Source organism: Takifugu flavidus, chromosome 16, assembly GCF_003711565.1.
Source record: "Takifugu flavidus isolate HTHZ2018 chromosome 16, ASM371156v2, whole genome shotgun sequence".
Lineage (NCBI taxonomy): Eukaryota > Metazoa > Chordata > Actinopteri > Tetraodontiformes > Tetraodontidae > Takifugu > Takifugu flavidus.
This window is the reverse complement of record NC_079535.1, coordinates 12,047,296-12,066,831: the sequence shown is the minus strand read 5'-3', so window position 1 is coordinate 12,066,831 and position 19,536 is coordinate 12,047,296. Positions and strand designations below refer to the sequence as shown.

At 49.3% G+C, this 19,536-nt stretch overlaps 1 protein-coding gene across 7 annotated transcripts; it reads right to left on the bottom strand.

Annotated features, from left to right (window-relative positions):
• Window positions 1-32: 32 nt before the first annotated feature.
• Window positions 33-19,047, bottom strand: hectd1 (HECT domain containing 1). 7 transcript variants are annotated; one of them, XM_057011477.1, is made up of 44 exons: window positions 18,793-19,047; window positions 16,450-16,604; window positions 16,195-16,344; window positions 15,889-16,123; window positions 14,956-15,183; window positions 14,371-14,652; window positions 14,020-14,290; window positions 13,876-13,952; window positions 13,588-13,686; window positions 13,392-13,506; window positions 12,809-12,983; window positions 12,585-12,723; window positions 12,083-12,265; window positions 11,752-11,974; window positions 11,390-11,653; window positions 11,016-11,227; window positions 10,624-10,770; window positions 10,440-10,534; window positions 10,131-10,236; window positions 9,892-10,026; window positions 9,674-9,813; window positions 9,255-9,467; window positions 9,039-9,149; window positions 8,776-8,942; window positions 8,526-8,702; window positions 5,961-6,944; window positions 5,567-5,785; window positions 5,111-5,244; window positions 4,873-5,029; window positions 4,670-4,740; window positions 4,426-4,577; window positions 4,296-4,350; window positions 3,834-4,062; window positions 3,670-3,752; window positions 3,462-3,589; window positions 2,988-3,189; window positions 2,776-2,913; window positions 2,146-2,624; window positions 1,862-2,020; window positions 1,701-1,779; window positions 1,525-1,618; window positions 1,268-1,418; window positions 797-941; window positions 33-725 (listed from the first exon to the last, which is right to left on the bottom strand). In XM_057011477.1, exons 3-44 carry the CDS (start codon window positions 16,332-16,334, stop codon window positions 588-590), a joined length of 7,731 nt encoding a protein of 2,576 aa, XP_056867457.1. In that variant the 5' UTR covers window positions 16,335-16,344; window positions 16,450-16,604; window positions 18,793-19,047; the 3' UTR covers window positions 33-587. The 7 variants fall into 7 exon arrangements, with proteins under 7 accessions (XP_056867457.1, XP_056867458.1, XP_056867454.1 ...); XM_057011478.1 differs by having other exon boundaries at window positions 12,083-12,253; XM_057011474.1 differs by having other exon boundaries at window positions 4,873-5,244.
• Window positions 19,048-19,536: the final 489 nt, after the last annotated feature.

Sequence of the window (19,536 nt, the reverse complement as noted above, 5' to 3'; positions counted from 1 at the left end):
ACCCACAGACGTGACACAGGCCACAGACGCTCTTTCCTTCATACTCTGCAAACATTTTAATGATTTTTTTTTTTTTTGGAGCATACACATTTGAAAATATCCGTTTACCTCAAACGTCAACTCAGTTAAATAAATGTTTATAATATACAAAGAAAATACACCAGGGAGCGTTGTCTGCGGAGGGGAGGAGCCTCGGCTCACGCGCCACCAGCGTTTCCTCAGAAAACAACCCCAAAATTTCTCTAACCTTTGACCTCTTGAGCTGGAAACCATCGCAAACACACACAAAAAAAAAACTAAAATGCGATAAAGGGAAAAAGATTACGGAGAAGAAGCATGAAAACAGCAGCTACGAGTCAAACCAGGCACTAACAGAGAGGGGGCGGAGCTACACACAGCGATCAGCTGGATGATGATGAAGAGGACGTAAGAGGAAGGTTACAAAGTCCTTAGTTTCAGCATGACTCCTCCCCCTCACCATCGAGCAGGCACTCGCTTCTTCAATCGGCTCGTTTCCATTTGCTGGCTGACCTCAATCGCAGACGGGCTCCAGGAGCATGCTCAGTGCAGCGGCGGGGGGGGCGTGGTCAATTGAGGTGGAAGCCTTTCTCCATGGTGGCAGCAAGCAGCCGCTCCCTCATGATGTCCTCAGAGGTATATTCAGGGAGCTTCAGGTAGTGGACGCAGGTGTTGACCGATGGGTAGCTGGAGTCTGTAGCGTCCACCTGAGGAGCAACGCCCGATCAAAAAGACGCCCTGGAGACGCCGACGGGGGATTCTGCGAGGGAGGGCTTACCTTCCTCACGATAGTGAGGCGCGGGTGTAAGTTGGCGAGGCCGCCGGGGGGCAGCGTGGAGCAGCCTGTGGTGAACTGCAGGAAGGCTTTCCTCTCATCCGACGACATTCCGCACAAAACTCTGACAAACCGCAGGAAGCCGGGACTGAGGAGCCAAACAGAACGAAGACATCAGCACCGGTGAAGACTGAGTCACGCTGTGGAGAATTTCTGGCTCTATTTCACAATTCCAGCTTGGAAATTTGATCTGAAGCGGAATTCTGATGTCGGAATTCTCTTCCCGGTAAACTTTATCCACCAATATTTTCCAATTCACATAGAATTAAAAGGGTAAATCTTATTCAACAACAGAGTGAGAAGCAGAAACAACTTTTAGTTTGCCCTGCGCACTGACCCAGAGGGGGAGGAGCCTCTGAGTCGCACTGCATCCGGCCACCAGGGGGCCCGAGTGGTCATGGAGTGTAAAAGTACCTGTCTCTGGTGTAACCCAGCTTTGGCTCAGTGTAGTTAATGATGTCATCGGCTGTCCACGAAGGTGATTGGTTGCCACACAGGATCATCTGGACCTCCTTGTGGCTGAAGGAGCTCATCTTCTCCATTGGGAAGACACGATTGAACCCCTCTGAGGAAGAGGTGACACAGGTGATGAAGAGCAGGTGGGTGGTGAATTCTATCACCCCGACAACTGTTAACATCAGGAGTCACATGACTGTCACATGACTCTTTACCTCTGAATGCTTCCATTTGTTTCTGAATGCCGGTGTGCATGCACAGGTCAAACATCAGCTCCACATACTCCTCTGCATTCTCCATGGTAACCATCTAAACATATACACACACACACACAGGGTCATCGAGCTGCCCTCAACATTTCCCGTGACCTGATCCCTAATCGCCCTCTTACCTCGTTGTCGCCATTTGGTTTCAGGTCCAGGGCGGAGAAGCCGTGGACTTTTGAGGAGGGACAGAACTGGAAGTTTAGGCTGTAGAATGAGAGGAGAGTCACATCGGTCCTTCAAAGACCCTACTGTGACCTGTGTGTGTGTGTGTGTGTGTGTGTGTTACCCAAGGTCCTCGATGCTGAGGGGGGGTCCAGAACCCAGTGGGTTCCTCAACATCAGATCCTGGAGTCTGGTGTTCTTCTCATCCTCAGATAAACTCTTACTGGACAGGATCTGCCTCCTCTTCATCGCCAACTCCTTCAGCTCCTTCAGGAAACTGGCCCTGCAGGAGGAGGAGGAGGAGGAGGAGGAGGAGGAGGATGAAGACTTTGTGGGCAGAATTCACAAAGCAAACAGCAGCAGATGTGTTTCCAGTGGTTTGATCCACTTCCTCTGGCACCGACGCACCTGTGTGGATTGACCAGCTGGAAGTCGTCCCAGGTGAGAATGCCGTGGTACCAGGCTGGTGGTTTTGGTTTCGGGGGATCCATTATGAACTCGGACTTGGAGTCCTCGTCGAAGCTGCCCACTGAGTAGGTCTCCTGGCTCTCCTCAGTGGAAGCCTCGGACTCAGACAGCAGCAGGAAGGGCTGCAGGTGGGAGCGCTCCGGGTCCTGGCCTGGAGTGAAGCTACAGCTCTGGTACAGCAGTTTGCTCCAGTTGGACTTGATGTCGCCCATGCAGAGCAGTTTAAAGAAGGGCTGGGACAGAGGGAGGTCCACCAGACGGTTGTCCTGGATACACTTGGCCAGGAAGATGCCCAGGAAGTGGAAGAGCTTGGTGATGCGCTCAAGCTCCTCGCTGTCCTGAGGGAACGGTGCTGGGAAGAGGCCGCACGAGCGCTGCACATAGAACCCTGGAGGCTTCAAACCACCACCCAGGTCCACCTGAACACGGAGACAGGACGGCATCAGCAGGATTCTCCGATCCGGAAGTTTATTTAATGTGTACGTCGTCTCTGTTAACATTACTCAGAGCCGAGTTTGGGAACGCGATAGAGCAGATGAAGATGCGGCTCAGGCGGTTCCGGCATCTCACCTGTCTCGACTCGTCGTCGGGAAAGTCGTCATCACACAGCCAGATCCCGAGCGAAGTTCTTTGAAATTCTGCAGCTATCAGAGCATAAAATTCCAGCGTGGGACCGAGGCCGGTTCCCTCCTCCCCCTGAAACTCCACCTGAAAACAAAAACTACGTTTCAGACAAACGGCGAGTGGGGCCGTGAAGCTGAATCCGCGCCGCGCCGACTCGCCTCCAGCACGGACTTCCTGTCAGCGTGCAGCTGCATAACTGACTCCGCCCACTCCATCATGGCTTCTCCTCTGGGAACTTTGACCCTCTCGTGCTTAAGCCGGCCCACTCTGAACTCTCCGGGGTCGTCTCGCCGCACCGTGGTGGAGGGCCGCGAGCGCTCCATGGAGGCTTCTCTGCGGTTCTGGAGCCATACGATGGCCCTGAGGAACGCCGGAAAAATCAACTTTAGCTTATACTTCCCAGGAGTTTAGATATTTTTGAAGACTAAAAGATGGTTCCAGGAAAGACTGATAAATTATAAGAGATTCTTCCTTGATCAATAAGATGCTACTATATACTAATAAGCTGCTAATACATGTGGAAGATATATAAAGACCTCAAGCATCACTGGATACTTCCATAAACTATGGGAATGATTTGAACAGGCTTTGCACCAACGCGCTCCGTTACATTCTGGAGACACGAGCCGCACCTTGATGCTCCGAACGCCGTGCAGGTAAAGTAAAGCTGCCGGGTCTCAAAGGGGATGAGGAACGGACACTTGGCGGTGAGCTGTTCGCACCAGTCCGGCAGCGCCCCGCTGGCCAGAGCTAAAGGTTCCTGGAAACACAAAAAATGTGTCAACGCCGGTTGATCAACGGCTGCAACCGCCCACCAGGAAGCGTCAGAAAAAACCTGACCTCGATCTGCTGCAGTATTTTTGTGGTGATCTTCTTACTGGTGAATTCCTCTGGAGCTGCATTAAACTGGAGCTCTTCAAAGTCTAAAATCAAATCAAATGCTGCAGAACGGACAGCGCAGAAAGACTTGACTTCAACTTTGCCTTCGTCGCCTTCCTCCGTACCTTCCTGCATGGTGCGCGTGTTGGAGGCGGAGTCTCCTCCGATGATGTAGAGGATGCGCAGCAGCTGCAGAACGTCCTCCACCCCGCAGGCGCTCTGGCCGCAGCCCGCCTTAGCTTGTGCCAGCTCTCTCGCGATCCCAAGTATCTCCCCACTCTGATTAGCTAAAAGGGAGCTTGGGCTCAGCACACCAGAGCGACTGCTGATGCCGGTGCTGTGCTCGCACAGATCCTGGAGGAGGAGAACGGGCAAGGTGGTGAGACTGGATCAAGAGACACGTGGAATAAAATAAACCTGAGACTATGTGCAGTGAAGGGCGGTCTTCTGTCTCAATACTTATAATGAAATGTTTAAGCCCAATGTTATCTTGAGTTGCAAACATGGCCTAAAAAGGACCCATGATGGAGGAAGTCGTCTTCTACTTTAACCCATGTGGTGAACCATCCTGTTAAGGCTGCTCTCACCATCTTTCCGCTCTCCTTTTCCTTGTCCGAGTCCTTGAGTTCTCGATACATGATCCTAGGATGGAACACAAGAGTCTGGATCAAACCGACATCAGGTCACACCACGTCCTGACTCCAGCTCCCCTCTTACGTGTATGTGGGCTCCCATATGCGTCGCAGTTTGTCCGTCTTCACTGTTCCGCTACAGGACAGCTGCAGCAGCCGCTGGACGTAGAAGAAGATGGTGGACTTGTAGTTGGACAAGGGAAGCTCCACCTCCCTGGTTGTACCGAGCCCGGCCACCTGAGGGTTTCCAAGCATGAGGACAAGCTTGTAGAACTAAAGTTTCACAGTGAGCATGTTTTACTGAGCTCGAGTGATGACCGTCATCTTACCTTCAGGGTGAGAGAGAGGTGAGGAGAAGGAGCACACTCCACCTCCTCTTGGACCTCTGAACGAGGACTTCCTGCCGGAAGAAATGGGAACTTCATGATAAAATTCAGAACGAGACATTCAAACTTAACGGGGGGGGGGGGGGGGTGGGGTGGAGAAAATAAGCCAATCAAAGCCTATAAATAATTGTGTCTGTGTGCATTACCTGGAGGGGGGATCTCCAGGTCTGTTGTCTGTTGGACGTTGGTTCTTCCTGGTCGGGGGTCAAAGGCAGGAACCAGAGCAGAAAACTGCCTCTTCAGGACAAAGTCATCATCCCACGTCCTCCTGCGTCCTCCTTTGGTCTCATACTCCTCCTCTTCCTGTAAAGTAAGCCCATCAGTGACATCACTTCCTGTTCCTGAACTCACAGTATAATTCAGCAAAAAGAGTGGATGTATTACCAAGACCTCCTCGTACTCCTGGTCCTCCTGATTGTCATCTTCATTCTCATCATCATCGTCGTCTGGTTCTGGCAGATCCTCCTCGTCATCGAGCTCAGCCAATAGAGTGTTGGCCCGACAACTGTCTAAGAAGTCTATAAACGATCAAGTAGACAAATTGTTAATTTTTGACACAACAAAGACAAACAATGGATTAATACTGGATTAGTGCCACAACAGTTTGTGAGTTTATTACATTGAAGTTTCATGTTTGTTCTTGTGAGAAACGTCGGCGAGTTAGCGGAAGCAGTCTGAGGTGTTACCATGAATACCAGACTTGACCGACTCACGTTAAGCTAAAGCCGATTCCAGTTTCATCTCTACACCTCAATGTTCAAACAACAATCTTTAACGCTGTAATCCAAAACTCAGTCTGCACAACGGCGGCACGATAGGTGTAGGTGCATTTGTGGTCACCATAGAGAGAGAACTCCGCTTCCTGACCCGTGTCACTCTCACTGGATGTGGATGTCAGGCTGGTGGTCAGGGTGTTACTTAACAACTGGCCCACGGACAGACCCGTGGTTGCTGTGGCTACATTATTGCTGCTGGTTACTATGGAAGTTGACATGGTAACGGTGGAGGTGGTACCAGTGGTGGTGAGGTTAGGAAAGCTCTGAGCACCCATGAGGGAAGCTGCAAACAAAACAAACCAGAAACGCTTAGTTAAGCTTGTTAAACTTCCATCAGCCGACAGGAAGCAGCAGCTTTTGCATCACCAGATTGTTGCCAACACACAAAACAACAAGATTCATCGAGCTATGGTTTATTTGTATCTCAAAACTTTGTGAAAAATACATGTAATACTCACTGGCAGAGGTCATGGCATTCCTGCCCAACGTGTTAGTGTTGTTGTCGCTGCTGCTGCGGCTCAGGTTCATATTGTTGGTGGCGTTAGTTCTGGACATGTTGGGCGCGCGGCGGACGAATGACTCCATGAGACTGGCCTCGCGTGACGACAAGTTGGGGACACTGGCGCTGGAGCTCATGGGGGCACCGGCAGCCAGCAGGGAGCTGACCGACAGCCGAGCGTTCGTCGCCGAGCAGAGAGGTCTTTGGGATGGCGCGTCTTTGCCAGAGGACTCTGACACCGAGCTAACATCCGGAGAGCTAACGCTCACTAGCCCCATGGAAATGGCTGTGGCTGGGTCAGTGGTGGAGTCTTTGTTTCTTGATTCGTCACCGGGGGCCGGCATGTCGGTAGTGAGTGTGCCAGAGCTTGACGCTGAACCAGATCCGCTGTCTACCACAGAGGACAGTACAACAATGGGCTCCAGTTGCTGCACATCTGTGCTGACACTACTTCCTGTTACCATTCCCACCCCCTGGTCCAGCAACAGCCCCTCAGCTCTCTTCTCCAGCCGCAGACCCCCCACACCCATCAGCCCCATGGAAGAACTCAGGCTGATGTCAGAGGAGGAGGCGACGCTACAAACAGAGCTACTGCTGCCCTTCCTACTGGAGGAGCTGGCCCCGCCCAGTGATGTAGCCCCGCCCTTGTCAAGACAGTTATTTTTCACCAGGCTGCTCCATGACTGCTGCTGCTGCAGGGAGGCTGAGGTGGAGGATGCGGAGCAGGACGTGGTGGTGGTAGTACCGCTGTTAGTCACTGGCATCGAGGAGGGTCCCACCATGGAGGAGGGGCCTGAAACAGTGGATGAGACAGGTTTGGGTGACGGCGCAGTGGCAGCCGACTCAGGGTCGTACCCTGGAGCAAGCTTCAGGTCAAACTTCCCTTCAGCGCCCATACGGTAAGAGTTAGAGCCGCCAGCATCCCAGGTTACATCAATCCAGCCTGGATGGACAGAGAGATAGGAGGAGACGGACGGATGGATGTCAGAGACCCGGCAGAGAGAGAGAGCAAGAGAGAGAGAGAGAGAGAGAGAAGATGGGGACAGAGGGAGAAATATAGTGACAGAAGAGAGACAGAGATGGGAGTGAATACAGAAACAGAGGGAGAGAGCGAGAAAAGGAGAGAGAAGCAGCAGCAAGCAGCTCCACACAGGACCAGATCACTGCAGATAATCTGATTACAAAGACGTCAAATGCAATAACTGACGTCAATTATTGTTTGATGACTGAAACAGTTTCAGCTCGTTTACATGTTACACAGTAACAACGACGACTGGGTAACAGGAGCAAATAAGGAATGGTCTAGGTTGAAAACATTTACTTTGGAAAGGTATGAGAAACCTAAAATAACGATTAAAATAAAAGAAAGCCTCAGCGTAGGCTCACCGGAGTTAACCCAGCGTGAGCGTGAGTAAGAACCTTTAAAAGCAAATCCAAACAGTAAACTACCATCACTGTTCCTCTCATTCACTGAAGTTAAAAAGTTTAATATCTGGAAATCATCCTGACTTTGATCAGTCTGCACCATATGGGTCTGTTTTGGTCCAGGTGGAGCAACAAGGGTAAACATATGGAACATGAAAACATCTGGAGGCTAAAGTAGAAACATCTGACAGAGGTCTTATTGATCTGACAATAAATCAGAACTAATTTATCAGAATTTCATCCAAATCAAAAAAAAAGCAACACCGAGAGCGAGAGGAGGGACAGGAGAAGAAGAAAGGCCTGCCCAGGTAAACTACGACAATTAAGACCTTTAAGTTTGCAACCTGAGAACATCAAACATCAGGACATTTTCTATTCAGATTTAAATTGGACATGAACATCTTCTAAAATGGCTACAGCAGTTTCAGCCCTCATGATTTAATTTAGGAACTGGTGGCAGCAGCCACAAAGACGAGGAAACGTGTCCGACGTGTCTACAGGAGACCAGCTCAAGTCTGTGTCTGCATGAAACAGAAACTCGGTGGAGGTGAAGACAAGTGAAGACTATTAATGAGAGCAGACACGGAACACAAAGCTGTCTTTAGCTACAGCACTGCCCAGTAATAAAGACAATGCAGCCGGACTGGTAAAAACACCAGTTTCCTCCCTATCTGTGTGGCACAGAACAGAAATGTCATTCTCTCAAGGTTTTATTTTTAAAAAACTGTTCAGACCGGACTAAGAAGTTAAAAAACAACAGAAGGTTCTCTCAGATCTCCTGAAGGCATCACGATGCGTCTCTACGGAAAATTTAGACTGTTCATCCCCTGATACCAGCATCTGCCTGGGTGTCGACACTCTCAGGTATCACCTAATTTCTAATCATTTTAATGTGTTTCATGTTTGATGTCAAACACCTACAACGTGGAGGTTTGGCCAACCAAACGACCAATGTGCAGATCTCCTGGGAAGACCACCGATGTTCTGAACTTATACTATGAAAGTTTAGAATATCACACATCTCTTCATGACAGCCAGGACAGAAACAGACCTGACAGGCATAATCCTTGAATTTCAAACTTCCTCTAATCTTTCTTACCATTGTGAGCCTCCCCTGTCACGGCTCCCTCTCCAGGAGGGTTGCCATCTTGGTCACGCCACTTCCAGTCAATGCCACGGACGACACGCGCCCCTGGGACGATGTACTTCATCACTTGGGAACGGAAGAGTCTGCGCTGTCGACGGAGGTTTGCCTCCGCTTCCTTCACAGCTTTACCTGTGAGAACATTGAGAAGACACACTTAGACCCTGCAGGAGGACAGGCTGACGGGACAGAACGGCTGCTGTACCTAGCTGGTCCTCACAGACAGCGGTGACGGTGCCATACAGCTCCAGTCCAGACAGAGACAGGTAGTGTGTCTGACCGCTGGCGTTCTTCCCCATCTGTTTGATCCTGACGTGTCTCCAGCCCTGCTTCTCCTCTTTGGAGGGGTCCAGAGGCCACGTGGCCGTCGACCTGAGTCAAGCAAACAAAAATTCAGGACCCTCCGTCACATAGTTGATGCCAAGTAACTGCACCCGGTGAGCCGGTTGGTTTATTGGGAAGTCGCACCCTGGTTCGTTGAGACTGCAGTCGTCGATATGGGTGTAAAGAGTGGTCCAGTTCTGACCATCCTTCGACACCTGAAACACCCAGTTTCGTAACGCAGAGCGTCCGTAACCCCTGCAGGGTGTAAAGGAAAGTAGCATGACAAGACATCCCAATCCAAGCCACAGTTCACGATGATGCCGGACCAAATGTATAAAACTTCATTGTTTTTTTTTTTACCTGGCATGTCTCAAAGTGTACGCTGACGGAATGACCCAGAGGCCAAGGTCAACAGCAAACCAGGCATTCTTGTCATCGTTAGTGTGACAGTTCAGAGCGGAGCTATCCCGACTCAGGATATCTTCCAAACGGCCATAAGGGAGGTTCCGTCCCTCCGACGAGGTCACCACCACCAGACCGTAGGCGGCAGGATTCACCCACTCATAGGCTGTCCTAAAAAAATTCAAAATGAACTCAGCAAAGCCTGAAAACTACTGAAAATCAGCGAATCTTTATTAAAATATAAACAGCAGTCATTCATCAGATTTATTTAGCTGCAAATAGCTTAAATCCATTAGAGCCCAGTCAGTCTCCTGTCCACTCCCACACAAGTTTTTAGAGCTCTTCACTCCAGAACTGAACAACTTCAAGTGACTTACTTGGCGTTGGTGCCGACCCAGTAGATGATTCCGTTCTCATCAAAGTCGTGTTGGTGCCTGAAAGTGAAGGACTGTCCTTCCCTCAACTTCCTCACAAAAACAAAGGATGACCGCTCAAAGTCATACCACTGCTTGGCCACCTGGAGGGGAGAGACCAGCCTACATCAGACCCGTGCCCGTGACCTCCCCGTCGGGGCAGCGCGATGGCGCCTTCTCACCATTTTCAACAGGTACTGCTCCAGAGATTCCACCGTGGCGAGTGGCTCCATCTTCAACATGCGACCCGTCCGGTCAATCAGAGCCGTCTCACCTGGCGCTCGCTCCAGACGGAAACGCAACCTCCTCGTCAAGATCTGAGGAGCGGACACGTGCACGGCTTGAGTTTGCCTTTCAGAAGACACACTGACCACAAGGCCACTTCCTGGCGCATCAGGATCAGAACCAAAGTGGGACTCACTTGCAGGTTGTATAAAGAGCCTGGAGTGTCGTACAGGTGCAGAGGTAGACGTTCTATCGATTCCAGGACAGCAATCAGTTTTCGGATTAAGGCAACAGCTGGTCGGCTGCAGAGGACAAGGACATCATCGTTGACTGACCTTTATGAAAGACTGTTTCTGTTGTTGGCATGTGAACAACACCACCTGTAGATGTTCTAAAACATCTCCAACATCAACTGATACCGTAGATAATAAAAAATATAGATTGATCAAGAAGTTCCCTTCAGAATGTTGTTTTTAAGGCTTCTATGGAAGATTGTTGACATTACCTTTCATTGTCTTCATTCTCGCTGAAAGCCGCCTTAAAGACATTGATCCGCTCCATTAAAGGCTTACAATCATGTTTTAGGTCCAGTTCCACACTCTGTCCACAAGACAACAGGTTCAGTAAAGTTCTGGGACGTGGGGGTTTACAGGCTGCAGGTTCACCACGAGCGGAGGAGCGACACTCACATTGCTGAGGACAGTAAACAGAGCCTGAACCAGGCCGCTGCTGCACATCTCGTACGGAGAAATTGTGTTTTCATCCTTCAGAACCACAATCAGGTTCTCCAGAGCTGTTTTCATCAGGTCCCTCCACGTGTTCTCCCCCTCAATACACTGTTGACACATGTTAGTTCAGTGTTGATAGCTTGACCAGTGAGACCATTACTACCTACTGGTGAAAGCTGTGGGCCACCATTGATTACATTTTAAACTCATTTGATGCCAAATCTTCTACAAATTAAGACTGTAAAATTTAACATTCTACACCTACTGCCTATCTGAAGAAACACTAAGACTCTGATATGTGATGAACCTTAAATACTGAACCAATTGCATGATATGAGCGTGAGCCTGTATACCTGTCGGTTGGTGTGCAGCTCCCATGCCGACTCCAGCTGGGTGGAGATATTCCTCAGGGTGACAACCACCCCTCTGGGCATGCTCTCGACAGCTTTGAAATGGTCATCGTACAGTTCCCTTGCCATACTCTTGACCTTCTGTTTGGTCTTTTCCAGCTTTGACTTTAATTTTCTGCCTCTCTTCCCTGTCCAACCAGTCACAAACTCTGAACCTGAAAACACATCAGACATCAGAAGCTCCAGCGACTTCATCCGAGTGGCGCCTGTAACATGCAGGACGATTTATTTTGGATAAGGTTCCTCAGAGATACATGTTGGAGGTAGCACTGAAGCCAAATTGGTGGTTAAGGGCCTCGAGGGGACATGTTCCTCACCTAAGGAGGTTTCCGCTGTGAATGAGTGCTTTGTTCCTCTGTTGGACTCAAACACAAAGCCAGGGAGGTCCTCCTTGAGGATAGTGGCCTGCTGACCATCAGAGTTATGGATGGCGATCTCTCCCTCTTTCAGGCAGGTCAGAGACCAGTTACCCACCGTCAGTTTTGTGGGTGCCACATTCGACAGAATGGGCTGACTGGATGTTACTGGTTTCACCTGACTCCTTGCTCGCTGAAGCTTCTCCAGGAACTCGCTGCGAGACTCTGCAGGTAGAGACGTAAGAGATAGATGAGGATGAGTATCTCTGAGGTCAATCAGCGATCTGAAGTGTGTCTTGAGCTACTATACGAGTTAGTGGAACCTGAGCTGTCTGATCCTCCTTCTGGACTCCCGCTGGAGTACATGGTGGCCAACTTTCCATCCAGAATAAATCGGAACCAACCATTGGAGCCATTGGAAAGCTCTAGGGCAGCAGCATCTGACCAGATGTAGAGACAGTCCCTCCCTCTGATGATGGACCAGTCCTTCCAGTGGTATGGCTTCCCCTGCTGGATTTCCCTGGCATCCTCCTGCACTTCCTCCTCCTGCGCACAGTCACAAACAGTTTAAAAATGATGCTGCTTACGGGTGGAGGGATGGGAACCTCGGACATTTTAGAGCAGGGGTCAGCACTGCACACACTTTTCCTTTACCTTCTCAGGTTTGCTTTCGTCCTCATTCTCGTCATCAGAGGCCGGACCAGCCAGAGTCGACACCTTGTTGATGACACCGAGTCGAGCCAGCTGGTCAAGGAAAACGTCCCCACCTTTATCCACCAGGTCTCTGATGATCTGCAGAGCCAGGAGGTGACCGTCGTCGTCGTCCTGAAACACAAACTTTGCGATTTAAAAAAAAAAAAAACAAACGAGAGGTAGTTGTTGGTAGAGTCAATAACATGCTAGGAGAGCAAAAACATGACAGTCTGTGAGAAGATAAGACGGTTGTAGAGCAAAGAGGATTTTCAGGAGGGATGCTTCCTACCTGATACGGGCAAATCTATCAAAATACTCATTTACATCCACACTGAATCAATACTGCAGCAGTATAGAAAGACAAATTATGAGCTAATTTATTCTACTGCAATTTCATTGGCACCTCATCTCCTTGGATGCACTGTCAGTAATGTAAGCATTTAAAGTGTTGTGACACACGCACCTCTTGGTCCAGCACAGTGGCAGTGATCTCCACCAGCACAGTGGGCAGGTTGTGGCCCGACTCACTGTCACACACCTCCTTCAGCAGCACCTCGCTGCTGTAGTGAACCATCTTCCTGATCAGAGCCAGGCTGGCTTTCCTAAACACAAACACACCACGTTCACGACGATCTTTAACACGACGATCTTTAACACCAGCTGTAACTCTCGGTCTGAGCTGCTCACCGGATAGAAGGCAGCATGGTTTGTTGAAAGGTTTGTGCAAAAACAGGCAGAAGCCTCTTCAGGTAAACTGGAGCCATCTCTGGGTCTCCTTTGGGCTCGCTGCCTTCCTCCTCTTCCTTATTCACATCTTTTTTCTTCTTGTCATCACCCTTGTTCACTGGACACATCCAGTCTCCTGTATCATGACAAGGCAACAATAATTAGCATTTACTACGTGTATGTAACTATATTACCGTGGGTCATTAGGGGGAAAAAAACCCTCCTAAATCTGAGTCTTTTTGCCCTTGGAATTAAATAACACAACCCTCTATAATCTGCCGCCTCAATCAGCGACCCTTTTACTGAGGGTAACCCTTGAATACAATTGCACCACCTGCTACGCAAAATGTGAGCAGCTTGGCAGATCCATAATTATTAGTTGTAGTACAAAAACATTTGTACCAATCAGGTAATGAGGTCAGGAACAAGTTATACTAGTAATTGCTGCTGCATACTTTGGCACAGTTAACGGCTCATATTCAGCCAGGTACACACTCATGAATGATAGTGGTGGTTTATGACCGACTGGGATTCACCGACTAACCTGGAGACTGTAGGATGGCCACCACCTCACTATGTCCTCGCTCCCTCGCCTTATCCAGCGGTGTCTTTCCATCCTCGTCTCGCAAGTCTGGGTTAGCCCCATGACGCAACAGTGTCTGCGCACACACACATGCACGCAGAGTTACACATAATCATCACAGTCACTGGCGTTTGTGGCTGGGCTTGACTTTGTTTACTTTGGCTACTTGTGGACGTCCAAAACAAGCAGCATAGTGTAGTGATGACGACCTCTGGCCTCGGTTGACATCAGCACCCCTTTCACAAAGAAACTCCACCTGGAAGAAGACACGAGTGAATGCATCCACCAGTTCTCAGGAGAATTTAGGCTTGGATTAGAGCGTGGATGATTGCTACATGTGTTGTCCAAGACGCTCTGGTTTGCAGAAATCGAAACCGTATTTTAAATATTTATTCAGCGATCTACAGTCTTTCTTCCCAGATGTCTTTAGGGTTTTTTTTCTTACCATTTCCTGTGTTCCAAATGCTGAAGCCCAGTTAAGTAGTGTCTGTCCAACGTCATCCATGAAGTTCACTTCAAAAGCTGCAACATAGGCAGGAGGTTCAACAACAGTTTCACATCAGTTCGACCTTAAACTATCTTCTCTTACCGCCCGTGTCAATGGCATCAATCAAAGCATCCGTGTCTTTGCTGCGAATACAGTCAATGAGCTGTCGGTGTGATCTCTCCCCTGAGCTGTCAAGGCGTCGCAGCCCTGGGATTCGCCCTGTTGACCCCGCCGTGGATTTAGGCAGCGCTTTCCGGCCTTCGAACAGTAGCACCAACAGGAGGTCAACCAGCCGCATGGTGTCCAGCACACAGCGCTCGTCTCCTCCCAGGGCCGACTCCATGGAGTCAGGCAGTGCGGAGCGCAGCAAGTCCTGAAGATACGAGAAGCAAAGATTAGAAAACACCCAATCCCCCCCCCCCCATGCATCCTGTCTGGGACTAGTGGTCATACATGAGTGACGAGTGGCGAGCCTCTGCACAGGGTCGAGAGCAGGCTCACGATGGTCGAGACCTGGTTGCTCAGTTTGGAGTCTGGTGCTGGAGGGGCGGCACCAGTGGACACCCGGCCGGGCTTACAGGAGGAGGGAGGGCCCGACACGGTGCCTCCGGCAGCGGCCATGCGACACAGCAGTTCTTCTGTCAGGCCATGTTTGGCTAAAGGGGCAGGATCTACACCACGGCGGGTGAATCTGTCGGCCAATGACGCGAAGCAGCGTAACGCTCCATCAGACACCTGAAGGAGAGGAAACAATAACACTGTCACGGTCCATGACTTCCATGAAGTCCCCAACTTTACCAAGACGCTTGGAAAATATCAATATCACTGAACTGCCTCGACAATAAAAAGCTTAAAAATAAAAAAGCAAATCTTTGGTTTTAACAGTACAGGCTCCATGATCTCCTTTTATCAACATGACTTGCTTGATCTCACAATAAAATCATGAAAATCATCATAAAGATACCAACAATTTTTGCAATGCCAACACACAGCTGTCAGAGGTTTCACAGAGAGGCAGCTGTGGTTTCCAGGGGCTACCTGATGGTCTTCATGTTTGAGCAGACTCGACAGAGACTCCACGCAGGTCTCCAGAGACGAATCCTGAGGCTCCATCTTGCTGCAGAGACGGGACACCACAGCCATGGCCGAGTGCAGAGTGTCCTTGTGGACTAGATGGCCGCTGTCTCTGATGAAGCTCAGCACACAATTCAAGCCGCCAGCCTCAAACACGGCACCAGACTCCCGAGTACAGATCAGCTCCAGCACCTGCAACCAGCAATCAATCAGCAATTGTCAATGGGACAGATCAACAAACTTAGCATTGATCGCCGTTATTGACTCATCTTAACACAAACGCCTCGAATATAAATTCGGTGACTGTAAATTCTCTGCGGTGCTAAACTGTTCTAAAAGTACAGGAGTCACCTGATGTAAATCTACAAAGGATATTTCAGCCTCAGAACAAAGAACAACTCTGTCCTGTGGTCTGAATTTCTGTGAGCACATGTTCATGTGGTACAGCTCCAGAAACAAGCTGGTCTGGGATCACAGGGCCCTCCTCTTAATAGCTCCCACACACACACGGAACTGATCAGAAACACCAAAATTCAGTCACACAATGTCAGAGTTATTGAGAGTTGCTCAGAGTTATAAACCTGACGGGACCACCGGTCTCAATCTGAACTACACATATAGAAATACTACATTAAAGCACAAAAACAATACAATAAACCTAAGTAACCTTAGTCAAAAGGTAACTATAAACAGCCATCAGATGGGAGAATGATCTATGTGTGGTGACTGATTTGTTATCAACCAAAGATTAAAGGATTTTTAAAGGTTTCATAGTTTTAGTTCCTAACAGGAAGTGGTGGTTTGTTCCCTGCTTGTGTGCCACTGACAGATACCACCATTTGGGTAAATTTTATGACAGTCTCTTCTAGTATTTAGGTAGGAATATCTGCCTCCTACCTTCACACATTGCTCAGCCAGGTCTCTGCTTGTTCGATTGTTCAGTTCCACCACCACCAGCCGGTTGCAAAGAGCCTTGATAGCCCCGTCCACTCCCACAATCCTCCTAGTGCACTCAGCAGACACATCCAGGTAGTAAGTGATGGCCCTCGCTGTGACCTCCAACACATTATCTGGGGCACTCTCATCCAGGAAGATCTTACAGAGCGCTGGGAGGAATGTCCGAGGAGGACACCTGGAAAGAGAAGAACTCCAGCGGTCAGCGCAAGCACGCCCTTCACCTATAAACCATGTCAGGAGACTCACGTCTCAAAGCAGCGGTCCACGTTGTCCGACATGAGCAACAGCATGCAGAGCTGTTCCAGGGCGATGAGCTGCATGTCGCGCTCATCGCCTTGTCCCATCTGCAGCCACTCCAGCAGAGTGTCTGGGTCCACATCAGCCATGGTGGCTAGCCTGAAAACAAATGTTCAGACTAAGTAAAGCAGTTTTTTAGATTAATAAATAACTAAATCAGCTCAATCGGGGCGGCTCTCGGCTCACCTCCGCCTGACCTCTTACCTGGATCCCCGTTGGCTACCCGGTCTGGCTTAGCACCCAATCACTGCTCAAAGTCCTGTTGCTGTTCGGGACTCATCCAACCAACTCGGTGGAGGTGATATGGGGGAGTTGTAGTCGTTCTCACGGGGGATTCTGGGACATGTAGTCTCTTCTTCCTGTCAGCGATCAAAGTCAGACTGTTAATGATCTGAAACCACAGGTGAGATTCCCACTGAGTTAATTTGATTTTAGGTTTAGTATAATCACTCAGTTTACCCTCTGTCCCAGTACAACCAGTCTCTTTCACCCTCCCTGCCCCAGTACAGCCAGCCTAGGTCTGCTGCCCGACTGATCATGTTCACTGGGGTCTAAAAGCACAGTTGCAGAACCCAGACAAAGGGCCTACAGTGACATCATCATATCAGTGATGAGCTGATCAGCGTCCTCTGCAGCTCCAGATGGACAATGGGACGACAACATGGCATGCTGGGAGTCTAATAAGATGATTAGATCTTAATTTGAAGGTGAGTGGCCAGCCTGTCGACAGATCCTCTTATCACAAGTGGCCGGCGGAGCCGTCCCACCTCAGAAGCAGGATAACTGTAAGGACTTTTCCAACAGAGAAACTTAGGTGATAAAGATGATCGGTTCTTGCAGTAGTCTGCTGCAGACGTCTGACTGTGGTGGCTCGGGTGATAAAAGGCTCACCCACCGTGTTTGTTAGATACAGCACTTTTGTGAAAATAATAATTCCACATTAGGTTCCTTTATCTGGACCTGTGAGACCTGGATCACTGGGCCACAGGGGTAGGCTTTTACCTCTGTAATCCTTCATGTTGTCCAGGCTCAGGATCAAGGTCAACACACACACACACACACACCTAAGACCAGCTCCATGTTTTGGGACATCAGACCCATTATAAACCATGGCCAGAGACACCCAGCAGACCAGTGAGCTGGTGCTGCCTCACACACTCTGGAAGGACTGTTGAACAAGCAGGATGAACACGAAGCTCTTCGGCACCACCGAGCGCCACGTTCTGTTGTACAGACACAGAAATAAATTTAAAACCAGCCTGCAGCCCTGCGTGCACACAGTTCCCAATGACCTGCCTGTCTGGTCCACCGCCAGGCTCCTTACTTGGAGCTACTGTGCGTCAACCACAGCTCCCAGTTAGCTAAAATGTTGCCTGGCGGATGAAAGCACGCTGCAGGTCGAACTGGGAAAGACTCAACGATGCGTTGGGATGGTGCAACCAACCCTGTCCTTTTGTCATTAATGCTCCAGTTAGCATCAATTAACGATGATCTTAATTGCTTTACATATGACGTCACTGACACATATCCTTCATCCCTGTATTTTCCGTGACGGATCAAATGTGTGGAAAATTCGTGCAATATGAGATTTAATGGAGCCCATTTTGAAAGCGAAAGACAACAATGCGGAGATGTCAAGATAACAAGTGCATAGTTACCCCCCCCCCCCCCCCCCAAAGACCCCCGAGTGTTTAAAAAGCAAACACAAAAATCCCCGACGTGATGGAAAGCTCCAGAAAATGTCACCGCTGATCCAGAGGATTTAGTCGAGGTTTCTTTGTACGGAAAGGATCGAGTCGACAGCAGAAACAGCGAAGCCGCGGCGGTCGTCTTCGATGTCACGTTGCTTTGCGACAATTCTTTCCAAAATGTCCAACAGAAGCCACGATAATGTGGTGTAAATGGAGAGAAACGCACGACTGGCCCCCCACCGGAGCTGGGAATAAAGATTTCATCAGACCGGAGAGGATGGACACGTTGTTGCTAATGTTCTGCTTCGTGTCGTGCTCGTCTGCTGGGACAAACCCTTTAATCGGCACCTGACACTCACTTTAAAACGACTCATTTTAGTCTTCGGCACGGCCAAATTAAATAGGCGTTCGCAACAACGCCAGGGGTGACAGACTCTTACGATCCTTGGTCGTGACACACGATGTCGAGGGTGAGACACGAACCCGTGACCTGGCCGGTAAAACAAGCAGAAAAACAAATTACCAGCGACCAACGCCGGCTAATGTAGCGGGATAGCTCGCCAGCTACCCCCGAGGCTAACATTAGCTCCAACATCAGCGTATTCACGGTTCCGTCATGAAACCGCTAGTCTTGGTTTCAGTACCACACCAACAAAGACAGAGTCTCCCGACTGGGTCATAAGGAGTCACACGTTAGCGTTTCAAATTTGCCATAACTATCACTGAGGCCTTGGCGTATGAACACAAGCCGCGGGACTCGAGTTCCACGAGAGCCGACAGGCCGCAGCCCAGCTGCGGATACGCGATTAGCGGCGGCGGCCTGTGTTCCCTTTTACCAGCGGAACGAGATACTTACCCTATTTTTTCCCCTTCTCGGTACTGAGGCGATAAGCCCGCGTGTATCAATGTCTTCTTGGTCCTGCTGAATGGTGATAAACGTTGTCAAGTACCGATGCTCCGGTTTAGATCGAGGTGTTCCCCATTTCTTCGGGCCGGGTGTAAAAAGGTCAGAGTGGACGGAGGCGATAAACAGAGCAGACCGGAGTGAAATGGAGAGCCGAGCCGACGGCTGCTGCTGTCTTCAGGTCTTCAGGCTGCGCTCGGAAAACACACCATCCTCAGTATGACAGAGACACAAAAGCTGGATGTAGACGCCAAAGCTTCATAATTACCCAATCATTCGGTTAGAGAATATTAATTTGACACATGATAAAAGGTTGTGCGCGTGTGGGATCGAAAATGATCTCCGTAGATAAATTCATGTCTCTTTGCAGCATCAATAAATGATCGGCTGTGATATTATAGTGTAGTATTTTGATAAAATTTAATTTACCTTGTGGTATTAAAGTAAGACTTTATAATTTACAATATTTGTTATTAAAATCAATAGTAGATTCCAACATTTTGGATTAATCCGTGTTTCTTTAATTTACATGGTGAGTTTCCGATAACCGTGAAGGCAGCACGTGCAGGATGACGTTCCGTTAGGGGGCGCAACAACATATTTGATGCTCTTATCTTTCTAATTTAGCTCAATGGATAAATAATGTATAAAACCTTTTATCAGTAAAATGTGTTTTGGGATTTATGAGGAATTTGG

Bases quoted from the DNA above. Each gene is read 5' to 3' on its own strand.
- hectd1 (XM_057011474.1), bottom strand. From the start codon at position 16,334: ATGGCTGATGTGGACCCAGACACTCTGCTGGAGTGGCTGCAGATGGGA. The intron at 13,687-13,875 runs GTAAGAAAAAAA...GTCTTCTTCCAG, and splicing joins CATTTGGAACACAGGAAATG to GTGGAGTTTCTTTGTGAAAG. The intron at 4,578-4,669 runs GTAAGATGACGG...GGAAACCCTCAG, and splicing joins ACCTCTCTCTCACCCTGAAG to GTGGCCGGGCTCGGTACAAC.